Here is a 21479-nt window from a genome sequence, read left to right on the forward strand (position 1 = left end):
TGATTCATTGAACGCTTTCTGGGCGTCTACGCTACAATTTCTAAGTGGTCTTAGCTGTTATGGTACTGCATGCTATGACACAGGTATGTTGCCTTCTCATCAAACTCCCATAAGCCCATTAAGCATCATTCCTCCCTTACCTTCACCTGAAACAAGACAATGCAGAACCAAAGGGAAGTTCACTCACTCAGAAACAGAGAGGAGACGAAGCAGGTGGTAGAAACATGACCTTTCTCCATGAGGTCAAATAGCTTTATTGTGATTAAGCACTACAATACAGTATATATCCATAAAAAAAACTCTATAGTGTATATAAATTATTCCTTCCATTCAGTAATTCTTTTTTGTTTTCATTTTTTTCATTTCCATTACAGCTTTGGTACAATGTGATTTTATTATATTTTTAAATACTTTTAGCTTCACAAACTCAACACAAAGTACAAAACTAATCCGAATCGGGGATATTACAATCTACACAGTGGTGTTCAGTGGTAGGAAAAAATCTTACCTCAATGAATTCATGTCACTAGCTAAGCTATAAAGGCATACCTAGCAGACATGACAAAAATATGCACCATTAACCAGCAAACTTTTTTTTTTCAAAATTTATTTTATTTTTATTTTTTTACAGATTTTTCCAGCAGCAAATCACTTGAGCATAGTCAGTTCTTATGTCCTCAACTGATTATCCTGTTGTGTTCCTCTTCATTTGAAGGCCATGAGTTATTTGTCAAATAATGCACCACTATCCTCGTATATCCACACTAAGCCACAGTGTCAGTACTTGACCTGCCACCCTGCATTGTTAATGCTCGCACAGTTTGTCCTGCAGCTGGCAGAAATAACTGGAACGTTATTGGAGGGGCAGTGTGGGGCAATCAACCGTAGGTTGTTCTGTGGGGCAGGAGGTATGACATTACAGTAGACAGGCATTCCAGTGGCTGTAAGTGTTCCTTGACCTGATTGATTAGGTAGCATGATTGGTTGTTGATATGATTGTTGCGGCAATCCTTGAGAACCCTGGGTCATTGGCACCTAGGTAGGAATATGGAAATCATAGGAAAAAAATAGTAATTAGTAAACAAATTAAAGTAGGTCCCAAGCATTCCTATCTTCCTTCTAGCTGAATCTGAGTATACAACATGTTCTGCCAAAATGTGTCATCCTCTGCTGCTCAGAACTGTTCTCACCCCTGAGGATCTTCTTTTGTTGTGTGGTTAAAAAGAAATCTCTCTGCTCCTGGGTCTAGTAAGTGGCTCTGTCATGATCTAGTTGAATGTGGATTTCCGGGATCAGTGCAAAGAGAAGACTCAACCCTGGTATATCTGGGCGATCTAAAAGGGCTAAACCTTTAACCTGATCCCTAACCTTTAAACCACATTTTCAGTATAGTAATTCTGAAGACGTAAGGGGAAAATTTTACCCACAAGCAATTCCCCCATTTCCATCTGGGTTGCTGTAGTGTTTTCAGAGAAGCTGAAGGAAAAGATGAATGGCTGCTCAATCAGTGCAAACTATTAAAATGAATTAGATGTCATTTAGTTTCTTAACTTTCCAGAAAGACCAGCAGGAAACATAAGCACAGGACACCTTGTAGGCTCTCACAGGCTCTTGGCATATCTCACAGAATCCAGGTATAAAGTTGGGGAAATACGTCTGCGTAACTTAGGGACTTGGTAAAAATCAAGCCACTTCCCTCTCCCCAAAACCCAATAATCTATCTGGCTACAGCTTGTTATAGAAGACATGGTGAGATCCTTGGCAGAAGTCTCCACAGATGAATTTTTAACAGTCTCCACAGAATTTTTAACCACATCAGGCAAAGCCCTCAACTTCATTAAAGGAAATAACACTGCATTGGCAAAGAAAAAAAAGAATAATGTTCTGTCTTTTTTTTTTTTTTGTTAGTTCATTTTCTTCACAGGAAGAAGTATAATTCCGTCATCCTTTGCGACATTTTACCCGCACTGCAGGCTGTAATAAATAGTTCATTTAAAGTATTCCAATTCAGAATGAAAATCGGGAGTACGAAGAATACATAAACAGAAAGCAAAGAAACCAGTCTGACCCAGAAGCGTATTTATCAGGAGGCCTCCTGCCACACATTGTCCTAATAAAGTAATAAAGACTATTCTGTGATAGGAAAACTTAATTCAATTAAGCACACTCTGAGAAAATCAGTCTTTCTTTATAGCTTCCAAGTACCTGATAAGACGACATGGCTGGATACTGCACCATCATGCCTTGCACCTGATTTCCCTGTTGATTATTCATCAGGTTCTGGCTTTGGGGCGGCTGCTGCATTCCCATGAGACCCTGGAACCCTTGCTGCTGGTTTGGCAGGACAGGCTGGTAACCTGGAAGAAGAAAGTAATCTTCAAATACCCTGTTGCTTGCAGGGGCAAAATTAAAACTGTTCTAAGGAACAGCAAATGATCCCATCATTTCTCCCCACGTTCATCAAAAAGTTGCTCTATTTCTAGAGAAGTGTTACTAGAAGTGAAAAACGAAGGGGAATAAAACAAATGCTGTGAGCTGACAGCCCTGGCACGCTAACATGAGCGAGCAGCGTGCTTTCCTCATGCTCTTCAACCCCGCAGCAGAGCCCACCTTGAGGGATGCCTGATTGTGGTGCAGGATTGTAAAGCCCTGAACAGACACTGGGTGCTGCTGGCTTCTGGCTATTTCCTCAGAGGCAAAGCTCCCACTGGCTTCAAGGACATCAGTATTCGGCCTTCACGGTCTAATCTGGTAGTTTTCTTTCAGGTCACGTTTCTTATCATACCCTGTTACCTTTCTCGTAGTGCAGCTCCCTAGTATGATGTAAACAGAGAACGCTTTATTTAATCAAGAAGAACATCTGTATACACACTGGCTCCTCCTTGCAAGGTCTTTTATATGATTAGAGCATATTAAGGGTCATATTCCACCCTACTAGTTTCATTTTTGGCAAAAGAGGAAAATCATAAATCAGGGACTGTCTGGTCCTCCCCGTTGCTCGGTGGGAACACTGCTGACACACAAGTGACTGCCCAGAGACGAGAAGTTGATGCTTCTGTTTCAACCCGATTGACCCTGTGTTCAAAGTCACGACAACATTGCAGGTTTTCTGCTGGGACGGCTCCTGTAGGACTAATTGAGAAATGGGCAAAGTCTGGATGATCTGGAAGGCAAAGTCGCTAATGAGGTAGAAGCGTGGTTGGGAAGTGAAGTGCGAGCGGTGCATTGCTTGGCAGCAACACGATCCAGCCTGAAAACGAGTCTCGCCGGATGGATGTGGGCTGGCTGGGTGAAGCCACTATTTAGAGATGAAGAATTTTGCAGAAAAAATGGGAAAGGAAAAGAAGATGCAGAAAGATCCTGTCCTTGAAAAACGCAACCAGCCGCAGTCATTATAAATCTATGAATAGTTTCTCCTTAAGACATTCCCTGTCCTTTAGCACTTGTATTTTTTAACATGCAGTTATGCAGTGCACTATTAACTCCGTAGTGATGTTCTCAGAATAAGCATATTTCAGGCAAAGAAGAATTATCAGAAAGAGCAATGCGGTGTTATTTTTATATGAAAAATGTGTGTCACGTCTGCTCAATTTATATTCATGAATACAGTACACGGTTCAATATACTTCACGAATTGGAAATCATCACCTGGGTATTTCTTCATTATGTAAGAAAAATAAAGTAACAAATGTCTCTGTTTCTGCCAGTCTACTGTCAACTGATAGCTTTTCTTCAAAATCTTTTCTGATGCCAGACAAATTTCGGGCATCTCTGATCAATTTTTTGGCATTAAAGATGCCTTCCCACAGATAGGAGATTAATGTCTCCAGTCAACTGAGAAAAAAAAAAAAAAAATTAGTTCCATAAGTGATTAACTTGGCTGGGATATAGCATCAAACATCTCCCAAATGCACCAGATTATTATACATTCAAATTTGCTCTTTTCCTATGCACAAACACAGTGACAGCATATTTTTTAGTCACAAAAATTACCAACATCAGAAGTCACTGAGTTTACAGAAGGCTTATACAGCAATAATAAAATTGCAAGTCCTTTTCTGCTCCTGTATACCAATTATGGGGGAGAGGAAGGGGGAGAAAGGACGGAAAAAAAAAAATTTAGCAGTACTATTCTGGTATTTGCAAGACTAGAAGTTTAAGCAGAGGGTAGTCAACTGACAGCGGAAGCAGCAACAGATAATTCATCTCATGTCACTTGCAGTTGTCAAAGTAAGTCCCAGATGTTCTAATGAACGATAGATTGATGGTAGACCAGGGATCAAGTGGCGCTAAGTTGGGGAATGCAATCAAACATCGGATCTGGGCTCACAGAGTTGGACCGTGATGCACTGGCACAGAGTGATGGACTGGTGCTCTGCAGACAGACAGACACCACTGGGGTCAAGTGGAGAGAAGCCCTGCTGTTATCTCTAGTAAATATAATTGCATTACCATTACTTCAGTCGGACTACTGCTGATACTCTGCTCTATGTTTGAACACAGAGCTGTCTCTTCACCTCACCTTTGTGTTCCATATTCTCCAAATAAGATGAATTTATTGCCCAATATAGACATGACTATCAAACTGAAACAAAAAATTATGGAAATGACTAAGTATCTACCTTCATACTAAACATGTAGGCATCATCTCATGGGGGTATTACAATAACAATTACAATAACTCTGCCTTGAAAATCTCCTCTGTATTAGGAAAGACTGCTTAGTACATGGCACAACGACTCCATGTTTTTAGGTGCAGGAATACAAAAAGGGGACGGGTTAAGAGCCGAGGTCCACTAGGTTATGGATTATTATTTTAACAATCTTATTACTCTTCAAGGACTTCAGCAATTTCTCCTGCCCACAGGGCATGCACACCCCTCACCCCTGTCCCAACATGCAGAGTCCTGCTTACACCCCTGAGAGTCAGGAGAAGACCTCTTTCCTACTCGCTCTGCAAGCCCTGTACAACACCCTGACCGTACAGAGAGGCCTCAATACAAGCAGAAAAAATACTTTACATGCGCTCTAACGCACTTCCAATGTGATTAGATGGGAGCAAAGAGGTATTAACATAAGAATCTGATCACATTGTCTCCCGAATCTTCTTTGCCGTTAAGGGAAATTAAATCACTTCTTTGGCCCAGAAAGAGGTACTGCAGTCTCTTGACCACTAGCTCCCTTGACTCCCATCCTTGCAAAGATGCTGGCTGTCATCTCTTCCTCACTTAATACTTGGACTTCTTTTTAATTATTGTTAGTACCCTTTGGAATATAATGAAGTTATGGATGTCAGACCTTGCTGCAGAACTCCAGTAGAGCATTTGGTCAAAATCCAGCTTCCCCTCTGAGGCTCTGCAACTCGAATGAAGCCACTTCCCTTTACCTGATAGCAAAGTCTGATCCTTTACTATGTTAAATATATGAAAAAAGATGCAAGTTCATGCATTCCGTTGAACACAAAAACCTGATAAGGTACAAAAATATACTACAATATTTAGTATTTAGTAATATCTAGTGCAGAGAGGGTACAGACTATGAAAAGGTGAATTAATTTCTTTATCTACAACGAGCTCTATACGCAAGAGGAAATGCTGTGAAAAAACAAAGAAGCCCAAGTCCGTTCTGCTAGGCTGCTTCTGTTTCAGCACAAATGCAAGGGGAAGGAATTGGCATTCTACGTGGCAATCCATTTGAACAAGAAGTTGTTAATATCAGAAACCAGCTGCTCTGAATTTTCCACCTCCACAGCCCAAACTTTGCAACTCTGACTCTGCATGCCACATAACATTTGAAACGGATCCTTCAGTGTTTACTCTGTGTCGATGCCTTCCTGGTGTTTTTGCACACTGGCCAGGAAAAGAATGGAGATGGGAAATTGAGACTCTGCATAACTGATAGTCAACCTTTCAGCAACGTTCATGAAACTATATCATTCTAGCAAATCTTTCCTTTTTTTGAGGGCACAGACTATCGGAGATCGCTCTTCCCCCAAAACTATTTATTTTGTACACACACAGCAGTTTCAAACCTGAACTCAGCCCTGCCATGCTTTTGACCACGCTATTTATTTTCCAGTGAAATGGAACTAATACAGCGTTCTCAAAAGGCTTGGGAACAGACTGCAGTGCACGAAAAGCCACGCATGGCTGGGCAGAGAGAGAGGTTTCGGAGCTACACAGGTGTCGGGAAACAAGTGAGAAGAGGAAGAGGCACCATGCTTTCTGCAGCAATAGTTTTCCTCATGCTTGCTCTTTTGCTCATTAGCTTTCATACTACATAAAGTGTAATCCTTAAAAGCCTCTTTACTGTCCCCTGAGAACATACATACGTGGGTTATTTTCTAATGGCAGTACACATCAGATGAACCATCCTATTACTGCAAGCTCCAGGGCCTCTTTACTGCAATTATATCATCCTGCTCTATGTTATCTCTGCTACAAAGGAGGATTTTTTAAATCAGGGCAAACATGAGAGACATTGTTAAACAACCAGAGGAACAAATCGTGCACAGAATTTCAATGAATACCTCAGAGAAAAATGAGCTTTGGATTGCAGTCGAAATGGAAGAGGCCATCATACCATCAAGGTAATTCTCTGAACCTTTACAGCCTGCATCACCATGTTGACAGTCAGATAACTTAAACATCCCAGTGGCAGAAAGACTGCATGAAAGACCCACAAGTGTCTTAATATCTTGATGAGGCTACAGAACTCAAAAGATAAAACGCAGTGGTCTTACACCTCTGCCAGTAAAGTCACCCAGAGCTGTAATTAAAGCATATTTGGTGCTCTACTGGCCTCAGCATACATCCTTCATGGATGGCACGTCCATGTTTGGAGGGACTGTTTCAGTGCTCATTTTAGATTTGAAGCATATGTTAGGAAAATAGCTTTGTAATATGCATATCAGCACTCTGGGTAAAGAGTAATCAGCACTTCGGCTGACGAGTGCAGCATCTGGCACGAGTCCCTGAACTACAAATCTTATTGTACTCTTACTGTACTCTCACCACTTGAACAGAGCCCTTGCATCTAAGCCCATCCGATGGAAATGCATAAATTCACAGTGGTTTTGATGTGAAGTGATTTGAGAGCTCATCTGCTCCCTTGCCAGTGTAGTGCTGGGAGAAGCCGAGCCGACCTTGGCAACACGCTGCAAGCGGCTCAGGCAAGCAAAGCCCAAAAGAAGCTCAAAATGGAAACCTCAGCAGGGCTAACTGGGCTGGGTGCAAGGCTGGGCGGCTCTGGCCACGCTCCCGCCTGCTCCACAACTACCGCAGTGCCTTTCTCAGCCCAGCACCTCTGCCTTACGGCCCTGGTATGGACCAGCTCAGCCTCCGCTGCAACTGCCACCAGGAGCATGGGGAAAAGACTGAATTTGAGCTCCCAGGGAAAAGCCAAGGGGAGCAAGCACCACCTGTGGGTGCAGACACAAGGGAATACCCTGCGATGTACTGAAATTAGTGTAAAAGCAGATTCTGCACCCAGTCCTGTGTGCTGCACTTGCCACAGGGGCTTACATTTGCAGAAGGCTCCCCAAAACTGGAAAGGGCTGAGAAGAGAGCTACAAAACTGCTCTGAGGCCAGAAAGTGCACCTCTTCCTGGGAGACCTCATGAGCTCACTCTGCTCACTTTACGCAAAAGATGAAGAGGTATCTGCTGGTAGATAGTTCCTGAACAGAATATAAAATGGTATAATAAAATTACATGCTCGGAAGATAAACCTGGAACTATTGAAAATTCAAAGTTTCAACAGACCCTATAATTATCAAGGGGGCAATTTACCCAGAGGAAGCACATTTGCTATCACCTGAAACCTCTAAAATGAGGATGGACAGCTTGCTAGAAGATATTCATCAGTTTAATAAGAAGTTCTGGGAATACAGATATGATTAGAGTGTGCTCTGTGTCCAGTATTATTCAGAGCATTAGATTACATGTTCCAGACTTGAAATACTTATGAAAATGTTAACCAGTTAGCTCTTAACACTTTTGCTGTCTTCCAAGGAAATGACTGATCTTTTGCATGTGAGACAGGATCCTCTTCCCATTCTGCTTCCTTTGGTGACATACTGGCAATGCCACCCAATTCACTCCACAAGCAGAGAGTTCACCTGTGGACACTGGATATTCTAAGGGCTATTTCTGGCCTATTTTAGTTTACTTTGCCCTGGCTGGAGTAGCACTCAGTAGGTTTTGTAGGCTGAAGAATATGATCGGTATCTATTCCCACAATTTTGCTAGGCTACATTTTCCTTTACTTTTTAAAATAAGCTATAGGTAAAGTATTGAAGTGGCTGGATGTAGCGTTTACTCTATAATCACAGAAACCTACAATGACCGTGATAAGTTACTAATCAGAAAAGAAAAAATGTCATTTTAAAACCATAATTCAGTCACGTACACATCAGTAAGTTTGGTAAAGTTTTTGGCAACTCACTTATTTGCCAAAAGCTCTGAGTTGGTCCATCCCAAAGTACTTGCAAAACTGGAAGGAAGGAGAAAAATGAAGCAAGCAGTTTGGCAAGATCAAACGCTTCGTCTTGACACAAAGAACCTTTTGATTCTCAAACAGACCCTAAATGCTATCTGTAAAATACGACGAAAGGAAGCAAGGTTGGGTAATCTTGTGTTTAGGACAGTTGGCCAAGCTGTGGGAGGTGCATACTGAAATCCCTTCCCAGCACAACTGAGAGCAGGACTTTGAGGCAAGGGGTTTCTAGCAGCCAGAACAAAGCCCTCCCTGCTACAGGGATCCGTCAGTCCCTCTTGCCGACACTCCTTACCTTGCATGAGATACTCAAGTACTGGATTGCAACCAGATGTTTCACCTCCTACATGAACATCGTAATTACCAGCTACAAAATCTCCCCATATACGGCTCGCTCTAGAAGAGTGCTACTCCAAGGTGTTGTGCTCAGACTGGCTTCTCACATCTAGGTGCCACGCATTAGATTTGGGTGGCTGCTGAGGAAATCAGTTTGGTTTTTTTTTTTTTATTATGCAGTTGGTCATTACCTGGCCAGTTTCACCACAAATGATGGACTAAATGTCTCATGGAAAACAAAAAAATTAAGCTATAAATTTAAACTGATTTTGATTTTAGCCTCACTGCCAAGTGTCTGCAGTTTGGAAGACTCCCACAGAAGACACACTAATTAATGTCTCCCCGCTGGTGTGTCATTTTCTGTGTGAGGCTGAAGATTTAAACTGCATCTTGTGCAGCTGGAATTTAGCACACTTTGTAAACAATTCTGTAGTTTCAGCTTGGATCTAAAATCCAAGGCATGCTGCAAACCAAATCTGCTGCAGTTCATCAGTCCACTCCTACCGTGTCTGCTTTCTCTCTGCAATACACATAAAAATGTCTTGACCTAGGAAGATATTCGGGCTTTGGGTTCCACTTGAAGACATCACAGATAATTTATGGGTGTGAACTGGATACGACGTGAGCTAGGAGGACAAATACGCAATAGCTTCATGCTAAAAATCCATCCCTTTCCCTTCAAAACATAAGACCATGCAATTATTTTGTTTAGTTTTCACACACATACAAATGAAAAAACAGGAGTACCTGTGCCTGAAATAAAGGAATCTTAAGAAGCAACAGATAACTTGGAGGTATGAGGTGGCTTATAACACACATAAAACAGCAGACGTGCCAATAACCACAGCAGCACAGAGACTCCTCTCCCCACAACACTCTGCAGGCTCCGACCCTCAAAAACAAGAGAAGCCTTTTCACGTAAGTGGCTTACAGTTTGGCTTCTTTCCTTTCAGGTAAAAGCACATCCCGCTCCAGCAGTACAGCTTGCAGGGGAAAGCATGGGGTATTACGCTAGTTTTGTTTTAAAAATTTAAAACTAATGACATTGATTCTTTCAAGTTGTGAGAGATCAAAACAATTTTTAGCTAATTTCACTCCAGTTACATTCACTGAAAACACATAGCATGGTAAATATATTCCTAAACTGATTACAATGACAGTGACTCGAATAATTCTCTGTAGAGCTGGGGTTATAAAACTGCAGGATTTTGAACTTAGAGTCTCAACATATAATTGCTGCCAGAACCGTAGCTCCTTGGTCCCTAAATTGGCCATAGCTTTGCTGAGAGCACATTCACGCTTCCTGAACCTGGTAACAGATCAACGCCACATTTGTTAGCAGACTCACAGAGAAAGAGCCGTATTCAGCTGCATTAAGGAACTCAGCGAGATGTATATGCATCAGCGATACGAGCCAGTAAGATTTATTACCATAAAAAAAGGAAGAAAAATACCAGTTAGAAGACAGCTTGTCTGTCTTCCCCTCCCTCTTTCTCTCTCTGGTTTACAAAGCTACAAATCCCACAAAATCAATAGTGCAAAAACATCTTCATCCAGCTTCAGAAGAAGAAGAAAACAAATTTGGAAATTTGCTGCAATTTTGCATTATTTCAGAGCGACTTATTTGTTGGATTTGGTAAAAACTGCTGATGAAAATACCCTGCTACACAAGAAGGTTTTCATGGAGAACAGCTCTGAAATCTCCCATGTGGCTAGTTCTGTCCAACTGCTAGAGCAGGATCTGTCTTATCTAGCTGAAGTGCCCCTCCTTGTCCTCTTCGTTTATTCTTCCTCATAAAGCTATATGAAATCCTGGTTTTACTTATTTTGCAACCCCGGAGGCTGGAAGAAACCCAAGGAACAGAGCATCCAAAGCATGGATGGTTTCATGTGCTACTCAAGACAACACGGCCGATGGGGGGCACTTCTTGGCTGCTAATGAAATGGAAAAAAATCCAGGGAATAACACAACTCCCTTAGCAATGCCAACCCTCCCAGTTCAAAAGATGTGCAGGATCAGGGCCTCACAAATCTATTTTTTAACTCTGCCTATCTAAAAGCCAGTCTATAAGCTGGAATAAGGTACATCTACAAAAGCTAAGACAGAGTGCTTTGTGCACAGACTTTTCCTCAAGAATAGTCACTGCATAAAACACATGGCCCCATCTAGGTGGTAGAAAGCCTCCTGTTATCGTGGTTTAGATTATGCCAATGAGAAATGATGAAAGTAATACTGCATATGACACATGAGATTTAGAGCTTCTTACACGTCGGTACCAAAGAAACACCCATTACAGTTTCTTTTCCCCTTTCTCTGTGATGCCAAGTTCCAACTGCTGGAGACAAGGAATAGCATTATCTTTTAAAAAAAAAATTATATGCATGCTCGCTGTCCCGTGGGGGAAAAATGTTTTCGCGAAGAGCACTGAACTGTTATTTAGAGCCTTCTACCTCATCATCCAAGCAACTACCTTCAGGGCAAACATGCAAAATCATGGATACAATGAATTTATGGATCTCTTTAAGATGCACACCCACCCCCCAGTTACTTTTCCACACCTTAAAAGAGTTGTTTTAAAACTCGGTGACCTCACTGCCAAGTAAGAAGCCCCAGACAAATAAGCAGTATGATTAAATACTTTCGTTATATACCTAATGAAATCACATACTGTAACATCTTCTGAGACTAAAATTTTAATTAAGGCAGGCTGACATTTTGGCTTTTTTTTTCCCCCCTATGTTCCAGGGGAACAGCAGGTAAGGTCAAACGAAAAGCTTATGTGATAAAATTGCATGAGAGCGCTCCTGGGAGACCTGGCATTATTAACAAGAACATGAAGAAGGGCACAGTTGAACAGTTCAAAGATAAATGACTGCATTCAGTTTACTTTTTGCTATCAGCTGGAGAATCTGAGAGAGCTGTTATTTGACACGAAATGTATATAAACAGGCATCAAAAAGAGCTTGAATAGATACAAATATAGGAGATTCAAGGTTGGGGAAACTTTTTTTTTTTAGTTTAAAATCTGGATTTATTCTTTTATTTGTCTACACAAAGGATTTCCAAATTATAGGGACAGCTTTAAGAACGACTTGCTACTGGTAAGTGGCTTGGTGCTGGAAATAAACCTGTTCTTGCTGAGAACCTAAACCCATGTTACCTACATGACACTTTAATCACTTATTTTATTCTCTTTTTGATATACTTTTATTATATGCTTTGAGATCATTTAGCACTGTTCCTGTTCTTCAAAAACTAAACAGAGGGGCACCTCTTACAGACACGGTATGTAACTCAAAGCTTCTGTAAGATTCAGAAAAGAAAATTCTATTTTTAAGACAAAATCCTTTTATCTCACTTCAGTAAAAATATAGAGGGAACAGCCAGCTGCAAGCCAAAATAATTGCAACACAATAATGCAGGGCTCCATTACAGCAGCATAATTCCGGTAAAGCAGCTGATCCAGAATCTTGGCACTTACCCAGACCCTGGAGCCTGACTTAAATGCATTAACCCAGACAAAGCATGTGCAGCTGTTTTGGTAATCTGAGGCTTCTGCATTTTATTGGAGACCAAAAAAAAAAAAAAAAAAAAAAAAAAAGTCACTCAGCCAGCAAATGACACAGGTGATATAGAGAGAGAGGAGGAAAGTATTTTATGCTTTTGAACCAACTTAATCCACAGAGTCACGTGAACAGGCTCGACAGCTTTGGGGAGATGGGCTTGGGAAACTGTTTCCCTTTGGCCAGCACGATGAGCCAGGGTTTACACTGGAGCAGTGTAGATGCCCAAAGCCAGCTGAGATGCCTGCAGGGAAGGTACTGCAGGACCTGGAAAACATGATTCTGAGAAGGGTGAAACCTTCTCATCCCCACAGAGCTAAGCCACTGAAGGCACGTACCGCAAGCTGGCGCGCGGTTCTCGTGACATCAGAGAGGTCCCGAGTAGCGCTAGGGAAAAAACAAAGCCAACACTTCTGCCCTCAGCCCCTGCCCGCCGCTCCGCTGATGCTAACGAGAGTTAACGCAGACGCGTGGGCAGGCCAACAGATCGTTCTGGAGAATTTGCGGGTTGCTCTTAACAGAGCTTTACCTGCTTAAAGACTGAAACAGATGCAAATCTAGTCATAGCCCTTACTATGGCCATACACTCATACTGCTGTAGTCTGCTGCAATTCCTCTTTATAGGATTTCTGAATAGCTAATATACAACTAAAACACCGATGTAAAAACTCTAACTAGTGTTGATAGTAAGATTCCTTTGGCATATAGCGTGCTGTAGGTCTTGCCTCACATTGGAAAGTGGCATCTAGAGAGATGACCTTGCCAGCAAAACATTATAGAGGGTCTTCATTTAGAATGACTACATAACATTATGTTCAGGATTCTGCTGAATTCAGAGACAAAGCATCCATACGTTCTTGCAGAAAAACTGAATTTTCTTTAAAGCTAAGATTTACAGTGAACTGTGAAGAAATCAAGCATATGATTAACTATTTTATTACTATTATTTTCAGAAAAAAACCCAAAACAATAGCTTTGGCTGAAGTCTGGAAGAACAAACTGCTCTTTTCTCATCTCTCTACCCAGAACACCGTACATCGCAGAATTGCAAAATGTAACCTTTGTTACAAATGTATTCATTTTCACATGGGAATATTTTTCATGCGAAATGGTAACTTCTGTAGTTCAGGGCAAGAATATCAATACTGTAGCTGGTACAAACTTACACTTGGCATAAATTCAAACCCTTATTAAAAAAATTGGCACTAACTTAACTCTTGGTATGCATACAGATAACACACATATCTGTATCAGTGGAAACAAATATCGGATAAAATGGAGAGGTAAAAAAGTTAAATAGTAGCCCATTCATTGCAACCACTGAGCTCTAACCTAACCACCCGCTTTAACGGTGGGATGCAGGGCATGTGACAGCTCCAGATTGCGTGATGCAGCGGTCCAGCGCCGGGTTGCCCAGGAGAGTTCGTATAAATAATGAAAACAGTCAAGTAACATCAACTCAAGATAGTCCACTAGAGAGATTTTTCTTTGTGATTGCATCGGAATGATTTCTTCACCTGAGTCAGGTGGCAATACGATCATTTTCCCCACTGAGTATAACGAGCCTGGCCTTTCCGAGGCCAGCAGACTTACAGCTGTTATTTCCAGCCAAAAGTACCTGCAGACATGAGTGACAGGGCTCAAGATATAGGAAGATAACAATACATGTCCAAGTTACTGATCATCAGCTGGACTACGCAAATTGACTGTGCACAACTGCTCTGGGCTGAATGCAAAGCAAAGCAGGAGGTGGGTTAAGCCTTTGTGCATAGAGCAGGCTAGAAGCACATACGGTCAAGTCAGTGTAGCTCGTCAGATGAACAGCACCCTCTGTAATAATCCCTGTATGTACCTGTGTCTGTGTTTGCATTCTGTTGTATAAAACAGTTCCTGGCCATAGTATAACAATTATTTGCAATATCCATTGTTTTTGTCAGCAAATCTGTAAGAACTGTGTTGTATGGGACAGCTAGCCACCCAAGCAGAGTTAAGTGTAATCCCCAAAAAGATCAAATAGAAAACCAGCAGGATCAGATTTCCCATGCAAGCTGTGAACCCACAAATTCACTGAATTTCAGCAGGTTCATCTCTACATTACACTAGTTTGATTTTCTGGACTGACCCCAAATAAATAACAGCAGGTCTGAGCAAACAAACTGTTAATCCCCCATGTATTAATCTATAATTTAGCTCTTGGTATTGCTGAAATATCTACAAGTACAAGCCCAGGGTGAACCTCCATCATGCCAGCTACCGTGCAAACTTCAAGGAATAGCTGCAGTCCCTGCACTGAAGATGGCGCATTCCTGAACAGACAAGACAGCTGGAAACGGAAAAATAAGCACCCGGGAGAAATAACTTGCCCAGAGAAAAAACAGCAGAACTGCACAAAACTTTTCTGGAAAACACCCCAAAATCTCTGTGCACTGCCTCAGGGAGCACTAGTGCTTAGAGCCCCATTTCGAGCGGGGAGTGCTCGGGCAGGCTGCCGCTCACCAGCACAGTCAGGGAGATGATGGTCCCCGTGCTCTCACTGCTTCTGCCACGCTGTTTCCTTCCACGCAGCTTCAGGTACGGGCTCCTGCCCACATCCTGTGTATTGGAGGAAGGCTGCAGCGTGCTGGTGATGCACAGTTCACCGTACTGTGTTGCATTTTACTGAGGGCAGAGTGGGGTAATTAACTGCTAGCACCGTAAATTCTCACTAACAATCTCTGCTTTTCACCCTCGCAAGCTGGGCTTTGTTTTGTGGCTCAGCCTCAAGGAGAGTTTTCATAAAGGTGACACCAACTGTAAATGACATCTGCAGCAAAGGCACGGCCACTGCCTGGCGGCACTCTTCCTCCCCACTGCTTCTGCATACACCTATAGGTTAACGTATCAAATCACTGAGCAAAGGGACTCGTGGTTGTTTATTTACCTATAACATAAGGGCACAGCAAGTTATGGGCTACGTCCCCCAGCGAGATGCAACCAGACGCGAGGATGATACTGAAGCCAACAGGACTTTGATGGAGCATATGTCTGCCCATATGGGCCCAACTGCAAAAATCTCATCTTTTCCAAGTGCACCCATGCAGAATGTAATCCAAAGACTATTGGGGTTAGCAATCAACTTTAACCAGCTTTACATCATATTAGGAGCACTCGCCTGCAACACAGTGATTACTGTGGCCCCTATACAGCAGAGCCCTTAAGCATTTGCTTAACTTTTAAGCACATGAACCAATTTCTTGATTTCAGTGCAATGATATACAGGCTTGAGTACACTTCTGAACTGAGGCCAGGGAACTCAGCCCCTTGAAGGAAAGGAGAGATACTGAGTCTCCAATGGGAGAGATACTGACACATTTATTCACAGTTATTCTTAGCATCCTTTAAAAGGCTTCTGAGAAACTTGACCAAGCAGGTAGCAATCAACCTGAAGAAAAAGAGGCTCCATTCCAGTAAAATTCAGTTCTACAATATATGAAATCAAATCATTTCTCAACTCTCCTTTTGCACAGCCACTGCTTAACCCACAAGCTGGAAAGTGGGGCAGGATGGGACTGAGCCTGCATTCATACATGGCCCAATGCACATTTTTGTACATATACTAAGCATTTGCTATGTACAAAGAGATACTGGCAAATAATAAACTAAACAGCAATTGGGGATGAGTCTAACCTACTTCACTTCTGTGGCACAGGCACAGAGTGCTCCCAGTCATGTTTATCTTGCAATTAAACCCTTTTAGTTTACTAGCAGACCCCAGTTTACCTCCCTTGTATTTCTTAATTAAAAAGAGCTGTTAAAGAAATTGGGTTAGGCCTTTTCTGCTACTAAAGCAACTGTTATCATTAAGACCCTCCATTCCCATTATCCCTTGAAGTACAAGGCAAAAGACATGTAAAGTACCTACACGTACTTTTATCAGTCTCTCTTCTAGGCATCCACTCTATTCTGTACCACTGCAGAAATGCAAATACCAATTGCAATTCTGCCATAGGTACAAAAGCAATACATCAGATTACTGCACTAAGACTGGGATGTATCTTCCAGCTAAAACTTTTTCTTGGAAGGAGGTGAACAGCAAAATCTACAGAGGTGGCCACTCCAGTGCCAGGTTAGCTTCACCTGTGGCCAAATCACTCATCTTGCAAAGGAGGGAATAAGTGAGTAAAAGCCAAAAATATCTGAAAAAGTAAAACCATTCCCTTTTGACATTCCAAATAGAACACTACTAATTTCTAAGACTTTAAAAATTTAGTTTTATTCACATTTAAAAAATATTTTAAATGAAATGGAACAGTTTAATTGTCTATAGGCAATTTAAAGCTTTTGTTTCATCCTTTTTTGTTCATCGTCTCATTTCAAAGGAATTTGAGATTTTTTTTTTTTTTTAATTGGCCAAGGAATCTGCAAAGTAACTTATTCATACGGTTTTATAAACTCTTTTGATATATCAGACAGCTAAATCTGCAAAGCATGCCTGTCTCCATATCACAGGCAAACAGATTTTCAACTCTTGCATTGGGTGGGCAGATTAATATGAACTACATTTTTAAAAAAAAGAAAAAAAAGAGGAATGCACGGTGGACGTAAACTTTCAGCTTTGCCTTTTCTAAAAAGGGTTTCGTGGCACGTTTGAAAACAAGAGTATTAACACCTGGAGACACAAGTTCCTTGTGTATTCACAAAAGAAATGAATAGATACGACACTGTCAGCAGCACGCGGCAAGCTTTTCTGCACAGCTGCACCAAGAAATCTTGGCCCAAAGAGAGCGGGAAAAAGAGAAAAGGGAGAGGGAGGATGGAGGTGGCTTCCGAAGAGACTGCTTAGTTTCTAACACTGATTCCTGAGTCTCTCTGCCGAGTTGGCCAACAGGCTGACAGCAGCACTCGGGAGACGGGCAGATGTCACTCTGCCAGTCCCTGCCTTGCTTGCGCTAGCAGCAGTTTTTCTGTGGGCTCCAGCAAGCCTGGAATCAGGCCTGTGGTCAACAGATGTCAAAATGTTCAGCCAGAGCACGGTTTAATTCAGCTACATAGAAATAAACCTCTCTCTGCCCTTGCTCATCCCCAGCTTTCACTGCAGAGCATGTTAGTTGGAAAACTCCCGCTATAGCTGGTCCGGTGTTATCGCTGCAGGGTATTTTGGTAAACCCAACTAGTGCAGCAGCCCGAGAAGGCTGATCTGTCAAGCAAAAGCATTGTATGCGGACTTGCACTGTGAAACCCATAGGATCAGTCCTGATCCCCTTTTCTCCCCTCAAGGTATCTGCAACTGTGCAACTGTAAACGATGCAAAATTTACTTTCATTAGCAAAAAATGAAGCATAGCACAAATTTAAATGTAGGAAAGTCTCCTGAATATGTGTGCTTTGTCTGCCGTGGGTCTCTCTAGGGCGACGGCTGCTCTCAGAAATCACTGGAGCAGAGCTGCCACGGAGCATTTGCTGCCACACGGCACACTTTTAATAGTTTGCAACCCCAGCAAAGCTGTGTTTACAGTCTTCATGGCCAAAGGTATTTGCAAAGTCTGAACTTGTGAGCAATGCTAGCTAAGCATTCAGAGCTATGGAAAATGCACGATAAAGACCATAAGCATATGGAGTCTTCAACTCAGCATAAATACTGAAGATCAGCCTGGGTGTGTGGTCAAGGTAGATTTGAGAGCCAGCAGCAGAACTTTTTTCTTGCATACATCATAAATATTGATAGCTTTTTGCTTGCCTGGGACATAGGTGCATTACTTCTGAGTGCATTACTTCTCCTTTCTGCATAATTAGACTTCTCATCTGTAACATAAGGTTTTGAAGGGTGACTTCTTCATGAGACATTTTGAAATCCAGCAGTGCTGAGAAGTGCTATATACTGAATTGATAAAGTCAATGGAAAAACAATTGATCTCCAATATAATAATATAATATGAAGAGACCTTTGAGTGCTGAATTTTGAACTCAATAAGAGTTACATACAGAGCTTTGCAAAATTTTCAGTTGGATGAAGCAGCCTACTTTGATCCAAAAAAGATGGTTTTGGATTTTTTTTTTTTCTGTCGGCACCTGCACGGGTAGGGCTGAATTCCCAGAGCCCAAAGTCTGCCAATGCTGGCAGGAAGGTGAGGGAGAGGGCATAGTAAGAGCCATTTGCCAGAGCAGAAATCTTAACTACAGGTCTCTGCAAATAAGAGATTTGCCAGCAAACCAGTACAAATGGGCACTTTGAAATTAACCTGGAAGGGTTTGCATAGGCTTTGCAATGCTTGATAAAAGGCAACTGCCAGCTCCCCAGGCTCAGCTGAGGTGGAACATTCTTAGCTCCTCTGATCCTATGAAACCATCTATGTGGGCAGGGGTATATATGCATTCCTATACATGCAATCACTGAATTTAATCCAGCACCATCATTCAAGTCAACCTTAGGCTAAAATATTTGTTTCTTGCTTACGTGGTCTGGATGGGGTAACTGATTTCATATACTACTTCTGGGGCTGCTCAAAGTCAAACCGCAAAGCAGCTGCCAGAAACGTCTCTCCATGTAAAATTTACAACATGCATTTCTGAAGTGGTAGCTGATGTGCCTAGCCAATCTGCCGAAAATGTCTGTGTAGCTAAAATTTTTGAAAAGAGAAAATCACAGGATCTGCAAACACATCTGCAAAATGTTCTTTAGCAACTTCTGCTCATTTCGAGGGCAAACCTTGAGAGTAAACACTAACTTCTGTAATTGAAAAAGGACAAATGTAAGTCATACCTTCAGACTACTCCTCATGGCAAGGAACTCAATCTACTCCTATAAATTTGCCTTACAGTAGAGCTATTGTTCAATTTTAAACAATTAGCATAACTTCTTCAAACTAAAAAACAGATGAATACAATCTTCACATTTCAGCAAATCTATCTGCTGCAAATAAATAATTTTCTAACTATAAAAACTGACTACTTTATAGACCTTGTTCTCATATTCTGGAATGAGCTATTGCATCAATTAAAAGAAAAGCACTTTTTTCCCATCATAGGAGAAGCCATGGCAAATTGGTTCATAAATATTCACTGGTATATTAGGCATGGCCATAAAAAGGAGACATTTTACTGGCTGTCCTGGAAACAGTGCATTTAATGTCAGAGCATCCCTGAGAAAGGAGAGCTGAGGAGAGGCTCTTGTTGCAAGGGGCTTCCAAGTAACAGCAAGGTCCTGAAGTGTCCACAGGTCACACTCATAAACAGATTTACCACCATGGCAGTAGAAGAAAAACATGACGGATGAGCTTGTGTCTGTCTAGAGCTGACAGTGACGTTACCAGGAACCTGCCTGGTGGGGTGGCTCAGCTGGCGGACGGGAGCAGTCCCACCCAGCACACCTGGGACCAGGAGGGAGCAGGCAGATGGCGTGAGCAAAGTTAGTCCTTGACCCAGGAGAGTGGGTCTGGCTGCTGAGACACAACCTTCCCTCTCCCCAGCCCATGCCTGAGCCTGGGCTCCACATCGCAGCTCTGACAGTCCTCGTGCCGCTCATGCTCCCACCTGTTTCCTATGGTTCAGGGGAAGGACTCCCAGATGAAGGAATTAATTATGCCTTAGGCACAATTAACTACTTGTGACTTTCCTGTTACGCTGTCCTGCAGGTCTCAGGTAGGAAGGCTTGTCTGCAACTGCTTTCTGGATTTGAGGAGGTTTTTTATTTTAAATCCACACAATTGATTACTTTGGTGGATATTCTGCACAGATAGCAAATAAACTCTATGAGGCAGGGAGGCTCCTGCATCTCCCTGCTGTCCTACTCGCTGCAGAGTCTCCACGGCCCCGGATGGCTGCGTAGCTGCTCTTCCTGCTACACAGCAAGGCAGGAGAAGAAACGAGCTACAAAACAAAGCTACCCCAGCTGCTTGAACTGCTTAAAAGAATGAAAATTAACAAATTGAAAACAAAGTGCAAGTGTTCTTAGAGCTAATTAATAATAAAAAATAATAATCACTACTATAAAACACATCCCATAAAAGTGCTGTCCTTTTTACAGATCAAGGCAAAGTTTCCATTTTAGAAAAATAAAGTAAAAAATCAGGGCTGCTCAAATTCATTTGATAAAATAAGTTACGATGCATTAGAATTTACACAAATAAAAGTCCACAATAGTATCAAGACTATAAAGCATGAAGATAACATATTGTTCTGGCAAGTGATAAAACTGCTCACAGTGACAGCAGTGATTTATTGAAGCAATTCAAATACACTTTGAAAGTATATTAGCTTCGCCTCTGCCCACAAAGGGCGCATTTTAGCAGGGTAGGCCACGCCAGTGATAAATTACATACCAGCAAGAAGTGAAGGCAATTGGCCACATCAGACGCCCGAAGGCCCTGAATTACTGTGATAATGTGGTTTTCGTGATAATACCTCACATGCCACAGCACCTGAGCACCTAGAGAAACACATCAAAGCTGTATTTTCCTTGGCTTTTTGGAAGATAACGTTACGATGGTGAGAGTGGCTGGGACTTCCCAGCTAAAGTTGACATACAAAGCGTTGACAAATTGGCTCTGGAACAAAGTTTGGTACAGAAGGTCACATTTTACATGCTACCTTTTAGGTGTAACCTGGAAAATAACTGCCTCTTGCTTCCAGGTTGTAGGCACTGAAGCAAGCCACAGGCTGCAGACCTCCAGGCTGTAAACCTACTGTGGACCTCGCCTGCACCTGCCTGTTGCACAGCTTCGACAGGACTGGTAAAGTGACCCAAGCGCTGCCATGGTTTAGCTGTGCTAGTATCCAGAATGGGATGGGGACTTGGCCATATGGCAGTCACCACGGCCATGCTGACACCTGTATCATCACTTCTGTGAAGGAAGCAAGTTACTGGGCACACTCGTTCACTGGTCACACCAGTTCAAACCTGCAGTTAGAGCCAGGCTCTTCCCATGGCTCAGAGTAGCACTGGAAAAGGAGCATAGAAAAAGCATGATGCCAAAGTCTCCTCCCACAGCAAGGTTTTACTACTGTAAAAACATTGAAAAATTGTTTTATTTTAAGACACTTTGGGCTAAATTCTACCCTCTGATGTACTAACATAGACCAAGATTGACTTCACAGTCAACGTGGACTT

The 21479-nt window shown here is 42.1% G+C and overlaps 1 protein-coding gene across 6 annotated transcripts in view; it reads right to left on the reverse strand.

Annotated features, from left to right (window-relative positions):
- Window positions 1-246: 246 nt before the first annotated feature.
- ARPP21 (cAMP regulated phosphoprotein 21) overlaps window positions 247-21479 on the reverse strand; it is a 202723-nt gene continuing 181490 nt past the window's right edge. For all 6 annotated transcript variants that reach the window (XM_082334125.1, XM_082334126.1, XM_082334123.1 and 3 more), the window contains 2 exons: window positions 2206-2357; window positions 247-1035 (listed from right to left, as the gene is read on the reverse strand). In XM_082334125.1, the coding sequence (XP_082190251.1) occupies window positions 778-1035; window positions 2206-2357 (410 nt within the window). In that variant the 3' untranslated portion in view covers window positions 247-777. The remainder of the gene's footprint in view (window positions 1036-2205; window positions 2358-21479) is intronic.

The sequence above is a fragment of the Platalea leucorodia genome, assembly GCF_965183815.1.
Source record: "Platalea leucorodia genome assembly, chromosome: 1".
NCBI classification, from domain to species: Eukaryota; Metazoa; Chordata; class Aves; order Pelecaniformes; family Threskiornithidae; genus Platalea; species Platalea leucorodia.